The sequence below is a fragment of the Vidua chalybeata genome, chromosome 28, assembly GCF_026979565.1.
Source record: "Vidua chalybeata isolate OUT-0048 chromosome 28, bVidCha1 merged haplotype, whole genome shotgun sequence".
Lineage (NCBI taxonomy): Eukaryota > Metazoa > Chordata > Aves > Passeriformes > Viduidae > Vidua > Vidua chalybeata.
In genome coordinates this window covers 5,035,548-5,062,531 of record NC_071557.1, presented here as the reverse complement: position 1 = coordinate 5,062,531, position 26,984 = coordinate 5,035,548, and the positions used below count along the sequence as shown (strand labels likewise).

The window sequence follows — 26,984 nt, the reverse complement described above, 5'->3', positions numbered from 1 at the left end:
TAGTCTGGGAAAGCTCTGGGATCACTGTGGTGGGCACAGCATCCTCCAGGTAACCACAGCAACCGGGGGTGGGGGGGTCGGGGGTCGTGTTCTTTGCAAGGAGGATTCAGAAAATGCCACTTTTTGTCAAAAGTGGGGAATTTATAAATACCTGCCTGGAATGTGCTTCCCAGAACTTGTCCTTGTAGTGGTTTTAGTTGTGTTCCAGTAAAAAAAGAGCTGTTAAAAGCTTTCAGCGAGGAAATAAAAGGAAAACCACTCATGTCTCAGGTAAGAATTTGCCTGATCCGACTGCAAGGTCTGTGTTCATCCTGTCCAGGTGTGCTGGGCTGGTTGATCTTCAAAGAATTGCCAAGAACAAAGGCATTAATGAATGAATCCTGAAAGTGGCTTTTGTGCACTTCCAGGATTAATTAAAGCAGGTCTGGTGAGTGATGCTGGGGCAGAAGTCCAGCGCTTGGGCAGTTTCCTTCCCCGAGCCCAAGGAATGACACTGCCAATCCTCTGCCCATGACGAGGGGCTGGAACTGGATGAGCTTTAAGGTCCCTTACAACCCAAACCATTCCGTGATTTTATAATTCTTGGGTCCTGATCCCATCATTCCGAGCCAGGGCATCTTTTGGCCAGTTTCTCTGGGGGTTGGGGGGTGGAAAATTTGCTGTTTGGTGTCCCAAAGAGTGAGCTTTGACTACAAAAACCAAGCATTGTGGCAGAGAAATGAGCCCACGGGCCTTCGGGGATGTTGAGAGAGCCACGGGTGGGGATGGAGTGTCCTGCTGTGAGGGGAGTGGGGTTCACTGAGGGAGATTCCCCAGAGGCTCCAGGTGGGTCAGGGCTGGTCCTGCCCTGGGGCTGGGGCTGCTGCTCTTGATGCCTTAGGATTTCAGCTTTTCTATTTCCATCTATTTGTAACCCTGCAGTTCTTTAGTGCAGAACTCTGAACTCCAAACTCACTGGGAGCTGCTGCTTCCCCATTTTGGGCAGACACAACAATTCCTCTCCAGGCTGGGAACCAAGGACACCTCACTGCCTCAGGGCCCAGAGATGGAAACAAAAGTGACCTGGGGGCAGCAAACTTGGGCTCAATGACTTCATCACCTGAAGCTGGAACTGGGAGATGAACCCCAATATGCCAATGGACCAAACTTACAAAAGTGTGAAACCCGTGAGCCGCCGTCCATTTTTGGGTGTAGCCCCTGTGGGGCTTTGTCTGCCCCAAATGTACCTGAAGGCCCTTCGGTAAATAGAAATGCTTTTTATTCCATTAGTTTTGTCTGGCTCTGTTTTTAGGTAGTCCCAAAAAGGCATCACTCTCCTGCATCCCAGCCCCAGCTGCTCTGGCTCCGTGTCCCTGGAGATGACGTTCCTAAATGCCTGTTTCCCTGACAACCAAAGCCTAACAAATGATTGGTCAATTGATAAATATTTTTAGGATTGAGCTCAGTTTATAACCTGCTGCCAAATTTCCTGGGGAATGGGATATTGGAGATCTGAGCCCCAGCTCTGGCACAGACTCTCCAGGCCCGTCTAAACCTAAATTCTCTTTGTGGTGGTTTTGTGCTCCTTGGAGCCATCAAACCCAAGTGGGTGCTAATTAATCCCAGATAAAAGCCAGCCTGGATTCTCAGGTACACAGGGATGCACAGGCACGCCTGGCTCCTTTCTCCCACCTGCAGGAGCAGCCCCAAAATGATCCCAGGGATGTCACAAAGGGCTGCTCCTGACAAGGCTAAATTAAAGGAATGGGTGCTGCTTCATTTCCCTGGCAGGGAGATGAGAGGGATCGTGCTCGTTCCTCTTTGTAAATATGGAAATTCCCCATTATACACATCTGGCATGGGCACTAATGAGAGCTCCTGAAAAAGCCGGGCTTTTGAAGAAAATTTGTGGCAGCGCCCTGAATTACGGGGAAAAAAGGAGAACATCATACCCAGGCATTTCTTTTTTCTGTCCCGTCCTACTGAAATATTAAGTTAATGTCTCTAAATAGCTGAAATTTGGGATAAGTGTAATTCCTGGATTTGGGGATTCATTTGAGTCTGGTTCTCGTTGAATTGTTTAACCCTTACATTAAAAACAGCAAGTGAGCAGAAACAAAACTCATTCTTCTCTCCTTATTTCCTTCCCCTGCCTGGTTTTGATTATTGAGCTTGTAAATTACTTGGGAACAGAGAAATTTTCCCTGTGGGAGTGGCACAAAGGGGGTGATCTTGCTCAGTGCTTCACAGCTGCTTAGATAAACTTGTTTTGGAGTAATCTTTACCTATTTCATGGGGTTTTTTTGTGTGGTTTTTTTATTTGTTGGTTTGTTTTGAGGCTCTGATGAACTGAAGTACAGGAAAAAACAAGGGATGAATCAGAGTGGCGGCTCAGGAACCAAGTCCTGGTTGCTTTTGATGGGATGAGAGCCAGAAAAATGAGATTTGTTGGCCCAAAATTGCATCAGTTTTAGGACAGAGCAGGGAATTGAGGTCCGGCTTGTTCCCAAACAAGTGGGACTTTTTGTCAGGCACCCGGGCAAGGAAGAATCTCCAGAAACTTGACACAGAAGGGAAAGGAATGGGCAGCAGGAAGAGCTGTGATTTCATCTTCCTTTGAACAGGAACTTGGTTCATTCTAGCAGACACCAGGAAAGGTGGAATCCTCTCCCCTGGGAGCGTGGTGCTGGTGAGGTTGTCCTGGAATTCCAGGTTTGGGTTTTACCCCTGGGTTAAAATCCAGCAGCGGTGAGAGAACTCCCTCACCCGACGTCCAGGAATTCCCACTGCTTTGGGAAAGGACGACACGGCCTCAGCGTGCTTGGCAGGACACGTTTAACGTCTCTCCCGTGGGTGTTTAAACTTCCACTGGATGTGTTTTGCTTTCCTTTCCTGCCCTGAGGACCTCAGAGGACGGAAAGCTCACCAGAGCTGTCTGTGCTGGCTGGGGGCAAACGCGGCTGAGCAGCCGCTCTGGAGGCCGGGAATTAACAGGGGGAGCTCAGCAAAGAGACCTGGCGCCGAGCTGAGCCCCTGGACCATCCCAAAGTACGGGTTTGCAACCATTTGTGAGTGGTTCAGTCTTAGGATTCCTTTACTTTGGTGTTTTACCCCAGGTTCCTTTCTCAAGGACAGGCGTGCAAATCCTGTGCTGAGCACTTGGAAAAAGAAAGAATCCCAGGTTCTGCCTGAGAAGTGCCAAGCACTTGGAATTGCAGCATGTTTTACCGCAACCTCATTTCCTAACAGTTTAAAATCACCACTGTTTCAATTTCTTTTCAGATTTTATTTTTATGTTAAGAATTAAGTCTGGCTGGGGAGAAATCCAGACTGGCTCATGTCTTACTTCTTCCAATTAGTCTAAAACTTCCTGCCCCTAAATTGTCCTGTGGGTTTTTGCCTGCCTCAGGCTCCTTTATGCCACGGAATTGATGGAAAATGAGACAGAGGGATGTTTCACTTCCCTGGATTTGCTCATAGAGCAGCTTTATCAGCACCAGGGTGCTCGGAGGGGATGTTGGAATCTTGGCTCGAGAGCTCCAGGGGTGCTGAGTGGCCTCATTCTTTGACCACCAAAACTGCTCAGGCTGTGAGCTCAGGGAGAGCTGCTCCCCTTCCCGTGAAAAGGCAAACACCAGCATCAGTCTGTCCGTTCCATTCCCTCATTAGGCTCATGAATATGCAAATGAGATGACACCTTTGTGCCTAAGAAGTGTTTGTGAGGACGCCTTAATTGGAGGGGGGTGGCATTGCCAGGCTGTCATGGCAGCATCTTCAGAAGAGTTTCTGGGACGTTGGAGTGCGAGTCCTTTTATTATAATTTTATTATAATCATCAAGAGTTTTTAGCACTTTGTAATTTCGTTTACCCGGCAGATCAGGCAAGGGTTAACAATTAAGGGTTAATAATTAAGCAGAAGCACCATGTACTCATTACCTGTCACTCATCAGGCTGAGGCCAGGATCAATTCCTGCAGATCCTTCTCCTGTAGAATCCCAGAACCACGGCATCATTTCGGTGGGGAAGGAGCTCCAAGGCCGACGAGTCCGAGCTGTGCCCGATGCCCGCCTGGTCCCCAGCCCAGAGCTCTGAGTGCCACCTCCAGGAGCTCCTTGGGCACTTCCAGGGCATTCCAAACCCCTCTGGGCAGTTCCAAGGCCTGAGCACCCTTCCCATGGGGAAATTCCTGCTGATTCCACCCTGAGCCTGCCCTGGCCCGGCCTGAGGCCGTTCCCTCTCCTCCTGTCCCTGTTCCCTGGAGCACAGCCCGACCCCCACCCTGCTACAACCCCCTTTTCCATAAACCAACATTTTCAAAGCTGTTTTGATCCCTTTCCTTCCCAAAGAGGTTTGGAGGATGAAATAAGTGCGTAAAAACGGGCAGTGACAATAGGGGAGGAAGGGAAGTCCAAGGAGATGGTGGGAGATCACTGGGAGATGTGGAGGCCCAGGATTTCCTGACCTGTAGCTTAAGAGGCTGATGGGAGCTGGAATCCTTCTGGAATTTTCAATACATTTATGCTGAACTTCTTGTTCCATCGAGTATTTGCTTCCTTTGGTTTGGGTCAATGGCAAACGCAAAAAAAAAAAAAAAACAAAAAATTGAATTCTCTGCACAGACAAAGTTGTATTTTTCAATCAACCATAATTACAATAGATTTTAATTTTAGACAGTGCTTCAGGGGGTGGAGCTTGGAGTCTTACTGGAATAAGTGGAATTTGTGGTGGGGAGAGACAGAAAGCAAAGCAGGAGTTTCATTCTGTTCAAAGCTGTGGAGGATGAACATTGCTGTATCTGGGGAGAGAGATCCCTCCTGAGTTTCAGGACCTGAAACTGGATTTATTCAAATTTTTTTTTAATGTGTTTACTTAAATCCTTCTGTAAATATTGTTAAAGGGCATTGAGATAAGTTTAAAGTAAGTATTTTCTTTACTAAAACACACAAATATTTACATGGATAGGAGAATATCCTGGAGCTTGATGCACCTGCCCAGAGCTGTGGCTCTTCCCAGTACCCGTGAGCTCAACCTGGGAGTTCCCTGAGCTTCTGCCTGTCCCCGGCTCATCCCTGTGTCCACTCTGTCCTTTTCCTTTGGCTCATTCCCAGGTGTTCCCCCTCGCAAGGGTGGTGCATCTTCCTGCTGTCACATGTCTCCTCACGGCGGTGTCACGCTGCACCGATATTCCAAGATCAGGAGTGATTATTTCCTTACTGCCAATTAAATGTAAGGGATCAGGCTGGCCACCAGGAGGAATTTCTTCACGGGAAGGGTTGGAAGGGGCTGTGCAGGGAGGTTTGCAGTCCCCGTCCCTGGAAGTGTCCAAGGAACGCCTGGGCGTGGCACTCAGTGCTCTGGACTGGTTGTCTAATTTCCAATTTCCAGTTAAAAATGCAAGATTTTGACCCCTAAAATCCCAAACGTCTTGAAATTTGCCTGTGAGATTCCCTTTGCCCAGAGCAGGGATGGAGAGGAACTCGAGCCTGAACCCTCCTGGCTGTGCAAAGGAGGGAGGTGCTGGCAAGGCACATTTTCCCAGGGGCACAATTATTGTTGGAATCCTCTCTGCTCCCATCCGAGGCGGGCAGAGCTTGCTGGGAAACAAGCTGGAAAAAGAATTCATTTTGATCGTGGAGAAAGAGGGGCAGGAAAAGGGCTGCATGCTCCGAGTGGGTTTGATGGTTGATTCTGGGTAATGATTTCCTGGCTGTGATGGAACAGATGCTCCCTGATGGATTCCGGGAGTCGCCCCGAGATGACCCTTCCAGCCCCAAAGGGTTTGTGAGTGGTGGTGCCCCCCTCTGCCCCGGCTGCCCCCTCATTTTGGGAGTCTGGTGATGCAAAAGCTGCTTTTTTGTGTTTCCTCAGCAGTTTGGGTTTGGCTGATTCACCCTTGGATTTGGTGACCGGGGAGGTCTTTTCCAGCATTAATGATTTTGAGGGCAGTTTTGCCTCGCGTTTGAGGCAGACATTGCCGTGCATTGCTGTCTCCTTAATCCCAGCATCAGGAACAGGTTAAGCTGACACCAAGGCTGTACCTGCATCCCTGCTGTCTCTCCTCAGGCTGCAGCTCAGATTTCACTTTCCAGGGCTCCTGTTGCTCCTGGAGGAGTTTGTTTACCTCCCCCACCGACCTCTCTCCCTCCTTTCAAGTCAGGATTCTGAACAGAAGCTCCTTTCCCTTCGAAAGCTTTACCTGGGTGTGTTTCCTGGGGATGGAGGAGTCGGGGGTGAATCGAAACCAGGCGCCCAAGAAGTTTTGCTGTTGGTTTGAAGGGAACGAGGATTCCATTTGAAGTGAGCAGAGGAACAGTAATAGTCCAGCAGGGAATTCCATGAAGGGAATTTATGTGGAAGGGAATCGATTTCCTGCCTGTCCTTGACTCAGAGAGAATTCTTGCTGGTTTTGAAACAGCAGCCAATATCTGTGGGGTGAGTTCAGCTGTATTTGCCTCTTTTAGACGAAGAGACACAAAAGTTTCTTTTATTTCCCTGAAATCTGCTCTGAAGGTGGCACTGGAGCAGCCCATGGCTGGGGATATAAATCATCATTTGCATGGAGAGTCCTGGAGTGCCAGCACCAAAACTCCGGAGCTGCTCCGATGATAAATGAGGTACATCTGGGGAGCTGGAGGAGCAAGTTAACATGTTTACCTCCCAAAATGCGTCCTGGATACAATTCCTCATTGCTGACTGGAGCGATTGGCCAGAGCATCATTTCTGCGTGTTTCTGTGCCTGCTGGAGCTCACATCCCATTGATTTCATTGCAGATTCTGTTTTATTCCGTCGTTCTGTTATCAGGCAAACATCACTAAAAAGATGAACATTTACAAACTCAGAGCACAAACCAGCACAAAAGCATCTGTCTTAAGTGGGAGAGAGTCGAATAATGTGCGTGACAACAACAAAAGAGATTTCTCTTGCTGAGAGCTGGGCTGACTCTCATTTGCTGTGTGGGAAATTATGGCAGATATTGTACTAACACTGCAGGGCTCTGCCTCGGATCAAGTCACAGGACACAAAAATAACCCTGGAGTTGTTACCAACAGCAGAACTCGGGAGACTTGAGCACACGGAGCAGGACAGGGGAATGGCTTCAACCTGGGAGAGAGCAGATGGAATATTGGGAAGGAATTCTCCCCTGGGGAGTGGTGGGATGGAATTTCCAGAGAAGATGTGACTGCCCCACACCTGGAAGTGTCCAAAGCCAGGTTGGGCAGGGCTTGGAGCAACCTGGGACAGTGGAAGGTGTCCAGGGGTTGGAACTGGTCCTTTCCAACCCAAACCATTCCGTGATTCTTGGATTTGCAGATGACACCAAGCTGGGTGCGAGTGTGGATCTGCCGGAGGGCAGGAGGGCTCTGCAGAGGGACCTGCACAGGCTGGATCCATGGGCAGAGTCCAGCAAGGTGAGGTTGAACAAGTCCAAGTGCCCGGTCCTGGACTTTGGCCACAACAACCCCTGCAGTGCCACAGGCTGGGGACGGAGGGGCTGGACAGTGCCCAGGCAGAAAGGGACCTGGGGGCACTGATGGACAGCAGGCTGGACATGAGCCAGCCGTGTGCCCAGGTGGCCAGGGAGGCAAATCCTGGCCTGGATCAGGAATGGCGTGGCCAGCAGCAGCAGGGAGGTCACTGTCCCCTGTGCTCGGCACTGGTGAGGGCACAGCTCGAGTGCTGTGTCCAGCTCTGGCCCCTCAGTTTGGGAAGGACCCTGAGGGTGCAGAGGGGACAACGAGGCTGGAGAGGGGCTGGGAGCACAAACCCTGTGAGGAACGGCTGAGGGAGCTGGGGGTGCTCAGCCTGGAGAAAAGGACACTCAGGGCTGACCTCAGCACTCTCCACAGCTCCTGAGAGGTGCCTGTGCTCAGCTGGGGCCGGGCTCTGTCTCCAGGAACTGACAGAACCAGAGGACACAGCCTGAAGCTGTGCCAGGGGAAGTTTAGTTGGACATCAGGGAAAAAATGCTTCCCTGAAAGAGTGATTGGGCACTGGAATTGTCTGCTCAGGGAGATGCCGGAGTCACTGTCCCTGGAGGGTTTAAAAAAGCCTGGGCTGGGTGCCATGGCTGGGTTGTTGAGGAGGTGTTGGGTCATAGGTTGGACCTGATGATCTCAAAGGGCTTTTCCAGCCTGGTTCATTCTGTGATTCTGTGGTTTTGAAAGTTATTTGAGTGGGAACTGGGGGAACCAGTCCTCAAATGTGGGAGCAGCTGCTCTGGGCAGGAGGGAGATGAGGGGTTCCCCCTGCAGAGTCATTAATTATTTATGTTCCAGTGCTCGTCATTAACGCTTGCTCTTGACTCGGGTTTCTCTTTAATCCAGATCAAAAACCCAAGTTCAAAACCTGCTCTGAGGGAATTTATTTAGACTTAAAAAGAATATGAAGCTACACAACAATTTTTTAGCAGTAACTTCGTGCTTTTCCCTTCTCCCGTCTTTTCCTGCTGCTCCTTGACCAGAATTTGTGGTTCTTCTCACAGCTCTGGGTTCAAGACTTGACCCCAGGGCTCTGTCATTGCTCTGTCCCCAAAGGCCACCCTGAAGCCACTCAAACCCATCTGGTAGAGGACACATTCCTTGTGCTCCTCGGCTCTGTGTGCAGTCCTTCACACAGGACAAAAAGAGGTGTGAAATTCATGTTCTGTCAGGAAGATAATGATGAACATCCTGTTTTCCCAGCTCTGAACCAGGGCTCCAAGGCTGAGGCCAATGAATAACATGAATAAAATAAATAAATAAATAAGATATTATCTGAGCCGCTGCTCCTCTGTGGCAGCAGGGACTGCAGCCAAAGCTTCACCTCAGTCGAGTGAAGAGGCTAAAATCCTCGAGGATCTGGGGAGAGAGGCTGCAGGATTTAGGCCTCAGATATTTTAATTTTCTCAATTGCTGCTTAAACAGAACTCTGGAGCACAGATCTGGTGGGTGTGGGTGGCTGTGAGGGGTTAAATCCCTTTGTGTCCTCTGTGGTCCCATTTCTTTTCCATCTTGGAGTTCTGCATGTGTTGGTTTTTGATAACAGTTTGGTTCCATTAATTATATTAATTACGTCAGCCATCTTTAACAAACAAACAAGTCAAGGGAAAAAAATGAGCCCAAAGCACCCCAAAGCTACTGGAGAATAAGGAGATGTTCCAGAGACAGAAACAGAGCCACCTGAGCCCGACTTTCCTCAACCCTCCCAGTCCTTGGTGACCCAAAAACCCGCACAGGCACCCTGTCCCTCAGAGCCCGGGGGTTAAAACAGACAAATCACCCCAAAATGGCCCCCACAAAATTGTCATTTGCTATAAATGTCTAATTTATTATAGGTACAATTGGCACAGTTATGATTTTATGTTGCAGTTTATCATTGCAGGACTCTCAGTTGGTGGACGCTACAGAAGTCCAGGGTCTTTGCAAGCAGGAAGGTGGAGTGGAATTCCACGAGGGAAGAGGCAGAAGGTGTTGGGAAGATGGTTTTGTGCCAGTGCAGGCTCTGGTTTTCGTTCCTTCTCCCAGCCTGGGGGAGGAGAGCTGTTAAAAGAACACGAATTGTAAATTCCTGCTGAGAATACTGAGAATTCCTTTTCTCCTTAAGAAACAGGAGCAGGAAAAAGCCCAGAAGGGCCCCTCTGTAAATCTGAGCTAATGGGGAAGCTGCAATCCAGGAGCTGCAGATGTGCAGTTCCAGCCTGGGGATGGTGTTGGGAACACCATCATCATCACTCCTGCCAGAGTTTTCCCTGCTCACAGTTCTGTTCTAGTGGTGATGGGCAAAAGAAACCCTCAGACAGGTTTGGGAGAAATCTGTTTAGTACCATCCTCCAGCTCCATGGGCTGAGCTTTCCATATGTTCTGACTCAGGCAGGCTCTGGAAATGGGAAGAGGCTGTGAGAGGATTTATCACAGTTAATTGGGAATATCCAAGCTCGCAAAACACTGGAAATGTTGGGGTTTTGCTCCTGAATCTTCTTTAGGTCCAATATAATTTGGTTTTTAGACCTCTTTTGTGTCACTGAGTGCTCAGGAGGAGGCACCGCTGCCCTGGAAGTGATTTATTTAATGCCATTTAATGGATTGCAAATTAATTGGTTTTTTTCCATGGGGTCTTGAGGTCCTTTTGAAGCCTGAAGTGAATCAAATCAGCTCTCAGAAATACCTTTCCCTCTTCACCCCCAGAGAAACCCATCTGAGCAGCGGCAGAGCAGGTTTCTATTCCGTCCTCTGCCTCCCAGGAAGAAAAAAGATCTGATGCTCAGCCGTGCTCCCTGGGAAGATCTGCAGAACGGGTGTCCCGTGGTGCCAGTGTGCTGCAGGATCAAAGGAATTTCCACACGGATCAAAGCACGAGGAAGTCCTGACCCCACGGTGCAGATGGAGGCTTTCAGCCCGCCTTAATTAATGATGGAGATAAAAGATGGGATGGGAGATCCATTTAAGCAAGGGGAAGTAATTAGTCAGAGAAATCAGGGAGTGTCCTGAGTGGGAAGGGAGCCACAGGGATCATCAGGGTCAAGCGCCAATTAAACCAAAGGCGCTGACAAAAAGGTGTTGCCACAGCTGGAATTCTGGTTTAGGGAGGAGCCTTCTCTTTCTAGAGCAGTTGAAAAAGAAGTTAGGAAAATTCGGAATTCTGATGGCATTCAGAATGAAATGTGGTGGTTCAGGGAGTGCCTCCCAGCACTTGGAGATATCCAGTGGGAAAGGAAAAGTGTGTGTATTTTGGGACTGATAATGCCCTGTGGGTGTCTGACCTTCTTCAAAAGGGCTAAAAATGTTTAAATTTGTTGAAAAAAATTGCTGAGCTCCCTGAGCTGGCAGCCTGTAGTGCTGATGTTCTCCCCAGGGTGTTGGGAAGCAGTGGCAGGGTATTCTGGGCCCATCCCCAGCCCTGCAAGTCGGGAATTGCCATTTTCTAATTTTCCAGGCTGACTCAGGGATTGGGCAGGGGACAAAAGGAAAGCTGAGGTGTCACTGTCAGCCACAAACCTCTTACACGGGGAATTTGGGGCTTACGGGGAGGGAGAGGGAAACTCCCGGTCTCTGGAGCACCGAGTGCTGCAGTTTGATACCCGCCTTTCCCTGGCCAGTGCCAGGGCTTGGTTTGAATTCCAACCCTGCAAAGGAAATGTGTCCTGGAGTCTGTACAGATCCCTGACACTCGGTCCTCAGGAGGAACAGCAACCTTGACTTTCCCAGATACTGGCTCTTATCCCTGACCACATCTGCCCTGTCTCAGGAGCTCCCATCGTCTCGGTGTCGCCTGCTTTGAGCTGCTGAGGGTCTCTTCAGCACAAACCCTGAGAGGAAAGGGCTGGGCGTAAAGGAGTCAGGCTGCTGCAGTGCACAGAACAGCTCTGCTGAACAGTGGATTCCCCCACCATTCCCAAAGGGAAGCATTTCCCCCTCTTCCATCTTTCCCTGGCACCGCTTTCAATGCTAAGCCTTGTTTTGTTTAGGTAAAAAACACTGTATTTAGGATTTTTAGACATGCATTAAACAATAGGGCCTTTAAAAGGAAGGGGTTAAATTACAGCTTCAGAATTGCTGGAGTGTGGTTTTCCAGAGCAGCAGAACTCCTGAGGAATCCCTTCCCTTCCCTTCCCTTCCCTTCCCTTCCCTTCCCTTCCCTTCCCTTCCCTTCCCTTCCCTTCCCTTCCCTTCCCTTCCCTTCCCAGCAGGAAAAGAACTTGGGAGGATTTTACCTTCCTGAGAATTTGTTCCTGAATTGTCCCATCAGAGACTCTTTAAGTTTTAAAAATTCCGCCTCCTTCGCAGTGTGGGGCAAGCCTGGGGGGTTTCCTTGCTCCTCAAACATCCCCTGCTCTCCCGGGGATCCTGGATATCTCCTGCCCCTCCTAAAATGTTTCTTTTTGTGCCTCAGATCTTGGGTTTGCTCCAGGAGTGTGTTCCCTGGGACTTTGGTGGGGTGGAAATGTTGTGGGGTTTTCCGACAGGGATTTCTCTTGGGTTACTGCCTCAGGGTACAAGGACAAGACTTTGTCAGCTCCTGTCTCATGTTGCTGGGAAGATCATCCCCACTGCCAGCAGCTGGGGCTCAGGATTTTCTAAAGCCAGGTTTATCAACCTTACCCTGGATTAAACGAACCTGAGTGTCCCAGCATTTGTTCACCACGGGGCTTCCAGAGCTGGAAAGCTTCCCTTGCCCAAGAAGGTGTCCCATGGCAGGGGCTGGAACGAGAGGATCTCTGAGGTCCCTTCCAACCTAAACCAGCCCATGATTCCATGAAATTCCTGTGCATAGGCAGGGCTCCTGAGCCTTTGGAATAAGAGCCCCTAATTCCATCTGTGGTCCTGTCCACATTTCTGGAGTCAGGGCAACACCACAGGACACGGAATCATCATCAGATCCCAGGTTTGGGTTGGGAAGGAAGGACCTCAAAGCCCACCCAGTGCCACCCCTGCCATGGCAGGGACACCTCCTGCTGTCCCAGGGGGCTCCAACCTGGCCTTGGGCACTGCCAGGGATCCAGGGGCAGCCACAGCTGCTCTGGGAATTCCATCCCAGCCCCTCACCACCCTCAGGGGAACAATTCCTTCCCAAGATCCCACCCATCCCTGCCCTCTGGCAGTGGGAGCCATTCCCTGTGTCCTGTCCCTCCATCCTTGTCCCCAGTCCCTCTGCAGCTCTCCTGGAGCCCCTCCAGGCCCTGCCAGGGGCTCTGAGCTCTGCCTGGATCCTCCTCTTCTCCAGCCTGCAGGACCCAGCCTTTGGAAGTCCCAGGGATGGGCCCAGAGCACAGGGCCCTGGGCTTTTGGACGTGTGGAAACCTGAACACACCGCGGGGCGCCTGTGCAGTCCCGCTTGGAGCTGGGAAATCAGGACAGGGAGTGCAGGAGGCAGAGCTGCCATTTCCTGCAGCCCTTCGAGCGCGACATACGCGATGCCTCGCGACGGAAAAGTGATCCCAACTGTTGTGTTGAATTTGTTCTGTTTCGTAACTGCTCGTGGCTCCAGTAAAACCCATTTGCCAGCAGAGCTGAGCAGAGGGAGCAGGGAAGAGGAGAGGAGGCAAAGCGGCTCCGTGGAGCTGGAATTTGCATAATCAGGCAAAGCAGAATAAAATGCTTTGTGGCACGGCTCGTTTGCATAATGCCAGCCCAGCGAGGTGGCACTGGGGAGGGATGGGGAGGAACCCCGAGCTGGGGGGGTCCCGCTGCCCCAGAATCTGTTGGGATCCTGTTCCCAGCAGGAGCCATCAGCCAGGAGGTGAAACTGGAAGTGAAGTGTCCCAAAGATGGGTTTGTTTTTGCCATTGGTGTGCCCGCCTGAGGAGGGAGGGGAGAGCAGCTCTGCAGGAGAATGACTCTCAAATAATAAAAGTATTTGGGACTTTTGCATCTCTTATTGATGAGAAGCCCTGTCACTGAGCAGGAATGTGGGAGAGGCTCCCATCCATGGTTTTTTTAAGGAAAGAGGCATTTTTCCAGCTGGCTCGTTACTGGTTCATGACTTGGCCACACCCAGTGGTGGCTTGAAACATAAACTTTAAGAGATTTAGAGATTTTAGAGGAGCTAAGATTTTAGTTAGAGATAAGCCTTACTAGAGTTAATTAAAATAAAGGGACTCTGTAAGTAGGCCTTGATGAAGTTAAGAGTTAGTAGTTAACTAATAACTGATTGCTTGTCAACACAATGTTTAGTTAGCTGGGTTTATAATGAAGAATACAGAAACTGACAAACAGCTTTTAGGAACATGAGACAATTGTGGCCTCCTCTGCTCTGAAACCAATTGAAGACAAGGAATGGGAGTTCTACCAAGGTTCATTTGTCATATTTGCATTGAAAAGGCAGAAAGGTCAGAATGAGGAAGACTTCATTTACTTCCTCATTTTGGGACCCCTCCCCATGGAAGGGACCACCGACCCATTTCAGGGAACAAACTACGCATGCTTAATAGCTTTTGGAATGATTAGCATAGGAAGCGAGGAATGGGATGTACCAGAATGATGTATTTGTATTTTGGGTATTCAATTCCGGTGTGGATAAAAGGACTCTGTAATCATTGGAAAGGTGCAGTGTGCATTTGGGAGCTGTCCCGCACGCTGCCCGGCGCCGCAATGAACATACATTTCTAACTTCAAACTGTGAGAGAGTTTTTGTCCGTCACAGTTGGGTATCGGTGCTAGATCAATATCCATATTTCTTTAATAAATCAGGCTCAGGACAGGTCCCTTGGCTGGAGGTGAGCAAGTGTGGCCCAGGTAGAGCTGCTCCAGTCCCAAACACCAAACTGGCTCCAGAACCAGAATCAGGGGCTGGAAAGCTCAGGATTTTATGTGGAAGAGGAATTGGATGGCACACAGAGTGTTGGTGCATCTCTGTAACGCTGATTCTTAGGAAAAAAGCCAACCCCCACTGAGCTGCATTTTCAGCAGGCCTTGCTCACCCAGAAATCAAAACAGAGGACCAAAAATACCATTTTTTAATTTGCATTTAATAATACAGTATTTTTTTCTCTTGAAAGAATGTTTATTTATTCGAAAATAATGAGCTCCGGATTTGCAGCTTAAAGAGCTTAACACCTCATGAAATTTTGAATATTTTCAATGTTGGAACAGAGAATAATTATGAAAAATAAAATCCCATCAAGAAAAAACCCATAATGCTGCAAAGAATTTGACTCAGATTCAATAATTTAGGCTCAGTATTGTATCTAGCCTGGTTTCTTTGTGGTATCCACATGTTCCTTGGAATATTCATTTTGTGGGATGAGGGGCTGGATTGGGATTATTAAAGACAACATTTAAAAATCAGGGCATTATTTTGGTACCTTCTGATTCTAAAGATGTTGAGGGGGAAAAACATCCCAAACAGTCTGAACGTCTCAAATTGTCTGAACATCTCAAATTATCTGAGTATCCCCATTCATCTGAACATCCCAAATCATCTGAACATCCAAAGTCATCTGAACATCCCAATTTATCCGAACATCCCTCAGGGAAGGATGGCATCAATTAATTCGGAATTAACAGGTGAATTTTGCACGTCCCAAGGTTGTGAGAGCAACAGGGTCAAAAAATCAGGATCAAACAAACTCAGTCCTTTTTTATTCTCTTCTCTGCTCCCGCACTTTATTTGAACAACAACAACAACAGCAACAAAAAAAAAAAAAAACCCCAAAACACACAAACAAACAAAAAAAAACATTAAACAAACTCTGAAGGTTTTTCCCCTGTCCTGCCACGGGTTACACATGAAAAAAGCCCAGCTGCTTTCTAAGTGCCTCTGATACTTGGTGGAAGTTACTCTCTGAATCCACACAAATATTTGATTTTTCTCTTGAAAATATAAAAGTAATTGTTTATGTCGCGTTCCTTTTTATTGCTGTTTGCTCACTGTGCAAATCTAGAAACTCATGATCATTTCACCAGGAAAAGCCCTTGGATTGGTAAGAAAGCCACGCTTCAGAGAGCTTCATCCACTTCACATTGGCAACAAGTGCCGGAGTGAGCGCTTCCCTTCCAGTCTGGAGATGCTGCTTGATAAAAGTCGTTTTACACAAGTTCTCCATTAATTTCCTACAGGGAGAATTTGGGCTTGCGTCCTTCACAAGCTCTGCTGTAACCTCGGAGAACATCTTGTTCCAGATGAATGTTTTAAGTTAACAAAGAGCCCGGGGATGGAAGAGCAGGGGGGCCCTGAGCTCCTCTCTGATCGGGAGGTTTGCGCTGTGGCAACACGGCCAGGCTGAGCTGCAGGTGGGAGCATGGGGTGGGCAGTGCGTGGAAAATCATGGAAAATCATGGAATTCCAGCATGGTTGGGGTTGGAAGGGACCTAAAAGTCACCGAATTCCACCTCCATCCACGGGCAGGGACACTTCCCACCATCCCAGGTTTCTCCAAACCCTGTCCAGTCTGTCCTTGGACACTTCCAGTGATCCCAGGGTGAGAGTGACTACAACAGTGGTTAATCCCAAAATTCAGAGTTTGTGTGTTTAAATACAGCCCATAAATTCCCCAAAGCCATTTAAATCAACAGAACTCCCCAATGTGAGGTTGCCACCGCTTGGTTTCATGTTTTGAGCATTTGGGGGCTCTCCCTCCACATTCTCAGGATTTTTCTGTGTGTCAGTGAAGGACCCGGAGCACTTGATGAGATGGAAGGAGGGTTTGGTGAGCTTTGAAGCAGCATTAACCTCTTGCATCTTTCCCACCTGTGAAAAGCAGCTGAAATGTGAGCACAGAATCTCTGCAACTGCAGGAAAAAAAAAAAGCAACAAAAAAAAACCCAAAACAAAACAAAAAAAAACCACAAAAACAAAAACACACACACAAAAAAAAAAAAAAAAAAAAAAAACCAAAAAAAACCACAAAAAAAACCACAAACAAACAAAAAAAAAACCTACCCAGGCTACAATTTCCTCTGACAGTGACATTGCCACCCTGATTTTTGAATTAAACTGGGGAAGCAGAAGTGAGTTTCAATGCAGAGCAGGTGTAAACCTGATTTCTGTTATTCCCATAATGGATTTAAAAGCTCTGTTATGAACACTCTGTTTCCACATCCAAAAGCTTGGACTTGCCAGCCTCCAGCTAATTAAACCCAATTAATACAATTCCCTTTTTGCATGGGAATAGCGAAGAGAATGGAAATAAAAGGTGGGGTTGATGTCAGTGGGAGAGGATCAGTTCCAGAAGGGTCAGAGATCCCACATGGGAGTTCCATCTGGGGACTTCAGGAATCAAACAGATCGTTTTTATTGGGATTCCTTTATTTATTCACTGGTGAATTGGATCAGATGAATAAATTCCAAGACACAGCCAGAAACTGCTGGTGGTGAACACGGAATTGCTCTGGGAAAAAAGGCAGGAAACCCAAAAAAAGCCCAGTTATGGCCCAACTGTGCAGATTTAGCTGCAATTATGTCACTTCTGGGCTCAACTGCAGGGGAAAATCAAAGAAAAATCTCATGTTTCCTTCCTTCTAGAGAAATAATGGAATGCAGATACGAAAATGCAATTTATAGAGACGCTCACTTCAAAATGCTCTGAGGCAGATGTTGTCTGATTTGTGTTTATGCAACTACAGCAAGGAATTCTTTTGTCCAAATTGGAATTTTGTTGTTTGCTCCTTGTTTGAATCTGGCATAAACCAAGTGCTGGGGTATAAAATGATGCAGGGAAAAATGTTGTTCCCAAGGCAATGTCTGGGTTAGGATTTTTCAATGTCAGATTTTTTTTTTTTTTTTAAGTTACATTTGAAAAGAGAATATTCTCTCAGAGCTTTAGTTTTTATCCCTTCTCAGAAGCTCCTGGTGAGCCCCTGATCTCCCATTTTATTGCAGCGAATTTCTGGAAAATAAAGAGAAAATCTCAGAGTGGGAGCAGCTCCCTGATCCCAAACTCCAGTGCCACACGGGAGAAGGGGGCAGGGAGGGTCCAGGAGCTCAGTGAGGAGGAGGAGCAGCTTCTGCAGCTCTGCTGGGGGATCACCTCATGCGTGGCTGCTGGAAAATCAACGGAATTCATAACCCAGAACTGCATCCCCCAAATGTCCCCTGGTTTTCCCTTGGTTTTTCCTTAATTTCCCCTTGATTTTCCCTTGATTTCCCCTTGATTTTCCCTTGGTTTTCCCTTGGTTTTTCCTTAATTTCCCCTTGATTTTCCCTTGATTTCCCCTTGATTTTCCCTTGGTTTTCCCTTGGTTTTTCCTTAATTTCCCCTTGATTTTCCCTTGATTTCCCCTTGATTTTTCCTTGATTTTCCCTTGGTTTTTCCTTAATTTCCCCTTGATTTCCCCTTGATTTTCCCTTGAGTCTCCCCTGGTTTTTCCTTAATTTTGCCTTGATTTTTCCTTAATTTTCCCTTGATTTCCCCTTGACTTCCCTTGATTTTCCCTTGATTTTCCCTTGAGTCTCCCTTGGTTTTTCCTTAATTTTCCCTTGATTTTCCCTTGCGTCTCCATTGGTTTTTCCTTAATTTTCCCTTGATTTTTCCTTAATTTTTCCTTGATTTCCCCTTGATTTTCCCTTGGTTTCCCCTTGATTTTCCCTTGGTTTTCCCTTGATTTCCCCTTGATTTTTCCTTAATTTTTCCTTGGTTTTCCCTTGGTTTTCCCTTGATTTCCCCTTGATTTTCCCTTGATGTCCCCTTGATTCTCCTTTGATTTGCCTTGATTTCCCCTTGATTTCCCCTTGATTCTCCTTTGATTTCCCCCTGATTTCCCCCTGATTTCCCCTTTTGCCGTGGCTTTCCTGCGCCCTCGGATGCAGGCATCCTGCAGCCGGAATCTGCTCGCTCTCCAGACACTCTGCAGGTTCATTCCAGGCGGGAAAGTCTGGGATTTGCAGCTGTTCCAGCCAAGCACACGGGGCTGGAAAAGTTTCCTTGCAGGGTTTCTGCCCTCACCTGCCCCTGACCCCGCACACAAATCCCCACAGGGCCCCGCTTCGATGCTTTAATCTGATTTTGGCTCCCAAACTCCAGCTGGAGCCAGGCAGCCCTTGGCAAAACAAGGATTTGAAGGAGATCCCATACAAGCATATCGGAGTTTGAAGGGGTGCAGAGGGGAGCAAAACCAAGTGGATTTAAATTTGCCTCTGGAAATGGAAGGGGATTGAGGTTTCACAAGGAGCTGTGTCCCGGAATCCACTCAGAGGGCTATCCAGAGGGAAAATGCCCAGGGAGATTCCTGACCTGGTTGCATTTATAGGCACAGGAGGCAGTGGAGCAAATACCTGCATTTAGCCAATATATTTATACATAAGATACAGGAATATATATATTATGCACATGAAATTATATTTATATCACAGAGATATGAAATGATACCTATTCCAGCAGATATCCTACATATTACATGGCATATTCTATGTTTAATATGCAAAATTGCAGGGGCAGGATTGCTGTGGGGGCCCTTGAAAGTCCAGTTTATGGATAAAGCACTCCTTCCTGTGGAAAAATGGGAATTGAACTGGAAATTCCCTCCAGGACAGCTTGAAAGTCCAGTTTATGGATAAAGCACTCCTTCCTGTGGAAAAATGGGAATTAACGTGGAAATTCCCTCCAGGACAGCTTCCCTGGCATCCCACAGGTGCCAGAGGGAGCTGAGGGGGGCAAGGACCCCAAACCCATGGAAATTTGTGCCACTCGTGGTGTGGCACAGGGACAGCCTGAGCTCCTGTGAGTTTGTGCCACTCGTGGTGTGGCACAGGGACAGCCTGAGCTCCTGTGAGTTTGTGCCACTCCTGGTGTGGCACAGGGACAGCCTGAGCTCCTGTGAGTTTGTGCCACTCGTGGGGTGACACAGGGACAGCCTGAGCTCCTGTGAGTTTGTGCCACTCGTGGGGTGGCACAGGGACAGCCTGAGCTCCTGTGAGTTTGTGCCACTCGTGGTGTGGCACAGGGACAGCCTGAGCTGTGGGAATTTGTGCCACTCGTGGTGTGGCACAGGGACAGCCTGAGCTCCTGTGAGTTTGTGCCACTCCCAGGAATTGTTGCTGATTCCTCAGAGGCACCAAAGAAGCTGAGGAGATAATTCCCTGTGAGTGATCAGGGAATGGGATTGCAGGAATCTTTCTGACTTCTTCAAAACCCTTCATCAAAGAGGATTTTTTTTTTCCTTTCCTCATTAAGTTATTTAAATAAATTACCTGGAGCTTTTAAGGCAGGACCTGAAGTTGTGTCTGGCTTCAGACAGAGGCAGTGCCTGGGGGGAAATAATCTGATTATTGAAGTTAATTCTTTCTACTCCCTTGCCCCAGTTTGTGCCCAGTTGTGCCAGTGCTGGAGCATTTGTCCCTTCAGGGAGGGCTGGGAGTGATCCCTTCTCATCCCCCTGGAACACAGGAACAGCAGGCGGGGCAATGTCTGGGGATAAAACCAGCTGTGGCTTCCCAAAATTAAATAAATAAATAAATAAATAAAATAAAATGAAAGGGAGTTGTTGTGTGTGACTGGAGCTCAGGCGTGGATTTGGAATGAGGGAACTTGCTCGTTTCCAGCCCAGCACACAAAGCCATTCCCAGTCAGCAATAAATGAAATATGAGGCTTTGCTGTACCTTCGTCTGCCACGGCGGCTCAGCACTGGGAACAGCTCCCGCTCCTGGCCTGTGGAATATTTAACAAATTCCATATGGCAATTGTGTTCAATCATTTAGACAACAACACTGAGGGGGGATGAAGTCCAGACAGCTCCATAAAGGCTTTGCATGCTCTGATTTGCTTTAAAAATGAGAATTTGTCAGGTCTCACACAAACGGGACGTCAGCTCCTGGGCTGACAGGAAACTTGGGATGCTCTGGATTAAGGACAGCTCCCTGCTCATCAAGGAGGGCAGGAAAAGCATCCCAGAGAGCTCAAATTTCACTTCAAAGCCCAAAGAATAATGGAACCTTTCGAGGAGCTGACAGGAAGCATTTAAAACAAAAGCTTTCTGTGGGGTTTTTTTCAGCTTATGTAACATAAAGTCATTCCTTGGAGCTCATGACTCTGAGATAGCTTCGAGATCCAGAGCACCAGGGAGTAAAAGGAATGTATTTCAAAGAGCAGCTTAATGAGGATATTTGGGGTTATTATTCAAAGAGGTCTGGGTTTTTGGTGGGGATGAAAAATCTTAAGCTCAAGGATGTAAACTGAGTTACCAAGCCTGAAGTCTGGGAGGTCAGGATGTGTCACAGAAGAATAAGAACCCAAACCCAAACCCGTTTCTAACCCACTTGAGGTGTGTTTTGTGCTGGGTGCGGTTTCTCAACCGTGGTTTACAGAAGCACAACTCTGGGTTGAGTTTCAGTTCCATTTTCTCCCTGCTCCCTTCTCTGCACTCCTTCCACCTTCCCTGCTGACAAACTGGAGATGAAATGGGCTGAAACAAAGCATTTTAAATCAACGTAGCAGTGAACAGCTGAGTTAAAAGGGGATTATTCGAGGGTTAATGTGGTTTAACCAGCCCTGGTGCCTCACTCACCTGGATCGGGCTCACCTGGCAGGTTTGGCACAGGCAGGACCTACAGAAATAATCACAATGATCACTCCCACCCATCCGCTGCCTCTTTTGAAACGTTTTAACACCACGTCAATGCCTTTTACCCAAGGATTTGAAAATACTGATGCTAACAGTAAATAACTATAAAAGAATTAAATAAGTGACCAAAGACAGACTGGGGGAGCTCCCAAAACTCTGAGTCCCAAAGTGCAGCTTTTTAAATTCTTTCTGATTCTGAGCTCGCCTTGCTCTCCCTGCCCTGGTGCAGCCCCCCAGGGCAGAGTTTCTCTGGGAATGTCTGGGAATCGCTGAGCTGGATTAACTCCTCAGCTCCCGAGAGCTGCGAAAGGAGGGGTTTTCAGGTATAAACAGAAGTGCAGACTCTGAGGGGCAGTGGCTGTAAATGCAATTTTAAACTGCTCCCAGGTGAGGACAAAAGTGCAGTAGGAGGCTCCTGGAAAAGCAGAAGGTCACCACGAGCCCTCCCAAAAATCACCTTTACCAGGGCACAGGTTCTGCTCAGTTCTGCTCTTCCCACAACATGTTTTTGCTGCTTTCTCATCATCTGGTGACTCCCAGCTGAACTGGACCAGTCTCCTCTCAGTTTTTGCACAGTGCTGACTCTGCTCCTGGAGGAGAAATCCTGAGATCCCTCTCCACCCGCAGCAGCATTGAACTTTCTAGAACAAACTGTGCCAAAGGGTTGGTGGGCAAGCCAGAGACTGGAAAAAACCTGCATTTGGCTTGGACTGGGCACAATCTCCCTCTTCTCTGCCAGTAAATCAAAGAGCTTTTGTCAATAATTGTACAGCACTGTGGAATAAAATAAGTGCATTTTTGCAGTTTTAGTTGCTTATGACAATGCTGGGGTAAAGAAAAGGCTTAATTTGGGTTCCAGATACAAAATGGGAGAAGCCAACACGTCGTTTTCACTGCGGGTTGCAGAACAAGGAGGAGCAGCAACGCCACTTTGGGTGGAAGAGTGTCCAGCTGGGAACGTGGCTGCCCTCTGCCCCTTGTCCCCTCCTCGCTCCTGCAGCTCTGCCTGCTGCCCACTTGGACCAGGGGCAGCGCGGAGGGAGCAGCCACAGCTGAGCCAGGGAGCTTTAGGTCAGGTCGTAGGGAAAGGTTTGTCACAGGAAGGACTGTAAAGCATTGGAAGTGGTGAGTCCCCTTCCCTGGAATTGTTCAGAACCCGTGTGGATTTGGGGACGTGGTTGAGTGGCGGCCGTGATGGTGCTGGGCCGGTGGGTGTGATCATCTCAGAGGGATTTTCCAGCTTCGTTTCCATGACTGTGTGCTGGGATTGCTCCTCCTCAGGGAGCCCTGGGGTACCTGAAGCCGGGATTTCGTCGAGTCCCAACCTGGCACCTCAGTTTTTACATTATTTTGTTCCCAGTCCTGCTGTGGGCCCATGAAGCCCCCAGCACTGCAATCCTCAGCTCCTCAGGGCTGCCAAAGCTCTGTCACACAGCTCAAAACTGCTCTGTCTGCAGGTTCCAAGCATTTAATGGAAATAATTATTACTGGTGGTGAGGCCCAGAGAGCTTTGCAGGGAAGGGCTTGATAATTCTCTTTCCTTATGAAGAAGAGTCCAAGACACAGGCAGGAAATGGCCCAAATTCGATTGATTGCTGTCCACTTACAACCAGAAACACGCCCAGAATTGTTAAAGAGTTGGCTTGAGCGCCTTGCACTTAAGGAAATGACTGGGTCTGTCTGGGACAAACCCTGACCAGTTTCCTGAGTGGCCAGTTCATTACCCAGCCAAGCAGGAGCGAGGGTGGGCAGGAGATCTCTGCAGCCAGGCCTTGGAACCTGCGGTTTATTCCAAGGGCCTGGGTGCAGGGCCCTGCTGGGAGCTGCCAGCCACAGCTCGGAGCAGGCCGAAAGAGAGAGCTGAAAGAGCAAGAGGGCAGGAGAGCACGAGAGAGAAGTTCTCGTTACAATACAGCAAATCTTCTTCTGTGCTGAACATTTCAATTTTCACCAACTAATTGTTGTAGATGTTGGCGAACCCAATGGGAAGAATGATGATGTCTAACTCCATTTCAGAAGGCTAAATGATTGCTTTATTATAATTATGTTATATTACATTAATATGCTATATAAAAGAGGATACTAAATACTACATGCTACTTTCTCTGACTATCATATCTCACTCACTCACAACTCGTGACCCTGTTCTCCAGAGCCCAGACACAGGTGGATCCGACTGGCTGTCAGGCCCAAACAATCCACCACGATCCAACCAAGCGCTCACTCTGGGTAAACAATTCTCCAAACACATTCTACAAGAGAAAAACAAGGAGCAGAAATAGAAATTGTTTTCGCTTTCATTTCTCTCTGTGCACCTCAATAAAAAATCCTGAGAGAGAGAGAAATGTGCTTGCCACAACTAATCTGGCACAAGATACAAATCTTACAGCATTTACATAGAGCCTGTGAGAATCATGACATTACCATGTTACATTTTAAGCCCTAAAAACTACTCTTTGGACCCCTTCTGCCAAGCTGGCAGGGTCTGCTCTGCCCCTTGGAGCTGTCTGCAAGCAGAGGGTGTTGTTTAACCAAAAGGGGATTGCCTTCAGCCGGCCATGCCATTGTTTTCCAGTTGTTCAGTAGCCAAGGCTTGCTATCTCAAAGCTTGCTTTCATTTCAATCTCGCTTATAGTTTCTATATTCTCAAAATCTTTTGCCAGGCAATCATATTTATAAGGCTTTCCTGTTCCATCTTCCCCAAAAGTGCTCAATTTTATATTGTGGGGCTTGGCTGTTCAGGCCAATTCTGCCCTTGGGATAAGGTGTGAAGAGAAAGCATGAAAACAATTAGTATAAAAATAATAACAATAATAACAACAAAACAACAACAGGAATCTGGGTTTGCTGTGTTTATGTCATGGCTGGGTCTGTCCCCTTGCGCCTCTGGACATCTGTAGCATCACAAATTCTTCGGGAGCATCGGCAGCAACGTGCCTGGTGTGGAAGGAGAAGAATCCCAGAGAACTGGGGAAAACTGCTGTGTTTTGAAACTGCATTGGAAAATTTATTGTGGACTCTCGAAAAGTCAGGGAGGAATACAAGTGGTCCAAGACTGGTTGGAAATGTTGAGAAGTGTTGGAATTACCTCCCTCATTAACGATACCTGCGCTTTGGGATTCACACCTGCCCTGCTCCAGAGCTCCTGTGCTCCTCTCTGGTGTTCAGACTCATTTTCTCTACTCTGACCCCAGACCTTAAAGTCAAGTCCAAGAGCTCAGAGCCACTCCTCTCCCGAATTTTTTGGGCAAGAGCTCACTCCAGGGAAAGCCGAGCAGTTTGTGTCACGCTAAATGTCACTGCCAGAAGAGGAACTCACACACCCCCTGGAAATACAGATTTTTATCAATCACTCAGCTGGGGATGAAAAGCCTGGAGTTCTTCCTGAGGGGTGTGAACTCCTGGAGTTCCTCAAAATGTACGGCTGGGATGCACGGAACGGAGTGGTGTAGAATGGAACCATGGAACTCCAGAGTGGTTTGGCTTGGAGGGGCCTTAAATCCCATCCAGTGCCAGCCCTGCCATGGGCAGGAGCACCTCGCACTGAAGAACCTTCCAGTGCCCCCAGGCTCCAGGGGTGTCGATTGGATTCATTAAATAAATGTTTGCAGGGCTCTGAGCCAGGACTCCTGGATGGATGTGGGATAATACAACAGTAATTTGTGCTCACCGTGACGCTGGCAACAGAAATAAGGTAAAACACCCGAACAAAAGCCGGTTTTGAGCCCCAGAGGAATTGCTGGTTTTGGGCTCTCAAAAATACCGCCCCGACACACTCCGAGGGCAAGCACTGAGCTGCTCACTTATTACAGAGCGTTAGTCACTCCAGCACACCTCCAACCTCGCTTTTTGTTCTTTTCATTTCTTCTGCACAAGCTTATTTTTAGAGGGCTGCACTCAGATTCCTGCGCAGCAATGCAGCCTAAAATACCAGCCTTTAAATTAATTCTATTTCCCCCCAGCCCCCCCTTCTCCAGCAAAACAACTAAAATTACACTGCCTGGCAAATCCCAGGCTCTGCCTCTCCCCGCCCTCTGCTTTCCATGGAGGAAAAATCTCTGCAGTCCACGTGCAGTGGCTCGGCCGAGCCAATTCCACCTGATGGCGTTGGAAAAGTCTCTGTGGCTCCCATTTCTACTAAGCTCCCAAGTTTGGGAACAATTCCTCCGGATGAATGGCTGGAAACGTGAGGAGGATCTGAAGGGGTTCAGTCCTGGAGGTTAAGACTGGCTGGGGTCTCTTGTGGTGGCCCCAGTTCTGGGGAGTTCTGGGCATCTTTTCCACCGGGTTTTGGAGATCTCTGGGTGTTCTCTGCTGGTGCAGCTCTTTGGAAACTCTCCTGAGCTCCCTGCAGTTGAAACCCGTGATTAAACGTGGTGTTAATCAGTCGCCAATCACGCTAATTATGGATACATTTCAAGCTGGGGAATGCCAGGATGAGCCAAAGGCCAAGACCAGCAGCAGGCGGTTGGAGATGTGCGCTGGTCTCTCTCCTGATACTCATTCAGACCGCAGCACTCTGAGTTCCCAGAGGAGGATCCAGTCTCTTGAGCTCTGGGCAGACACGGAGGCACAATCCTGTTTTTCCTGAATTGTGTGCTGGAAATGCTTCATGCTCCCAACCAGACAGAAAACCCGAGATTTTAACCCCAAAGTTCTGCAAGAACCTTCTTAGGAGAGGCTCTGTTTGTCCTGGGAATATTTCCCTGTGTCAGCTCACTCTGCACTTCAATATAAAACAATAAAACTGCTTTTTTCGGGCTGTGGCTGCAACACAAACCTGTCCTGGGGCAGAGCCAGGGGCTCTGTCAGGATTTGGGGTGTGGAAGAGCCCCCAGAGAGTCACCAAAGGGGTTACTGGGTACCCACCCCTGGGACATCACTGAAATTCCTGCAGTGTCTGTTTGGGTGTCATAACAGGTTAAAACCAGTTTCCTGCTCACTTTTAGACATTGTCCAGGGAAAGTTATGGCCTGATCCAAGGAAGTTCTTTGTTCCTCTGCCCTGTTCTGTGCAGGATTATTTATCCTGGATCGTATCCCACCATCCCATACCACTTCTTTCCCCCTGAGGTTCTGTAGGCCCCGCTCTCCATCATTCCTTGTCTCAGCTTTAATGATTGGTGATTTAGTATCAATTAATCATTGATGATTTAATACCTTGCTTGGCTAACTGGCACTGTTCCATCCTTCACCCTTGAGTGGTTTGATTGACCCTGAGGAGCATTTAGATAGGGCAGGTGGCAGTGACAAGGCAGGTGGCAGGAGGAGGACCTGCACTGAAATGTTTGCTGGGCACTCTGAGCCACGTGGGAGTGCTGGAATGAGATCCCTGGGCCACTCCGAGCTCTGATCCCGTGGGTGGATGTGATCAGACCCTCAGGCCAGGAAAAGTCACCTCCTGATGTTCATGTCAAGAAGGAACCAGCGCCTGCAGCTGCCCAGGAGCCACCTTTGCAAAGCCAGGGCCTCCTCACCTGGCCTGTTTCCCGTGGATTCCGTGGCCAGGTGACAATCCTGATGAACTTCCCTCTGCCACTCCCTGCTCCGTGTCACAGGTTCCAGCCCCTTGATTAAGCACTGATGGCTTTCTGTGAACCCACTCTCAAGGAATTAATCCTTTTAAAAAAAATCCCTAAAAAGCACCAAGGTTAATTCCTTCCCTTTCCCAGCTGGTTCACTGCTGAGACCAAGAGGTCAAGGCAGAATCCACCACTTTATTTTTTCCAATTGTGGAGCTAAGAGTGGATCCTACACGAATTATCTCTGTGTTATCTCTATGTCTGATATTTCTCCAGTGAGTTCTCTCTGCATCATGATGCTTTTAGGTTTTCCTACAGAATAACTCTGGTATTATGTGGTGTCACCGTATGAGTTTACTTGAAAGAAGTTGATTTATATCCTTCATTTATCAATTTATCCTCCCTTTCCAGCTCCATCATCATTTACCCAGGTGCTGGGAGTGCAATCCAACACCTCTGAGCACAGGAGGTGCTCTGGAGGGGCTGGGGCTGCTTGAATTCCTTCCTGAG

The 26,984-nt window shown here is 48.2% G+C and overlaps 1 protein-coding gene across 4 annotated transcripts in view; it reads left to right on the top strand.

The window, feature by feature from the left end:
* Positions 1–26,984, top strand: part of LRRTM4 (leucine rich repeat transmembrane neuronal 4) — a 226,024-nt gene that overhangs the window by 26,142 nt on the left and 172,898 nt on the right. Inside the window, exon 3 of one of the 4 annotated variants that reach the window (XM_053966595.1) lies at positions 922–2,081. The exons of the other annotated variants lie outside the window; for them this stretch is intronic. Within the exon in view, the coding sequence (XP_053822570.1) occupies positions 922–942 (21 nt within the window). The 3' untranslated portion in view covers positions 943–2,081. Of the gene's footprint in view, positions 1–921; positions 2,082–26,984 lie in introns of those variants that run through there. 4 annotated transcript variants of the gene reach the window in all.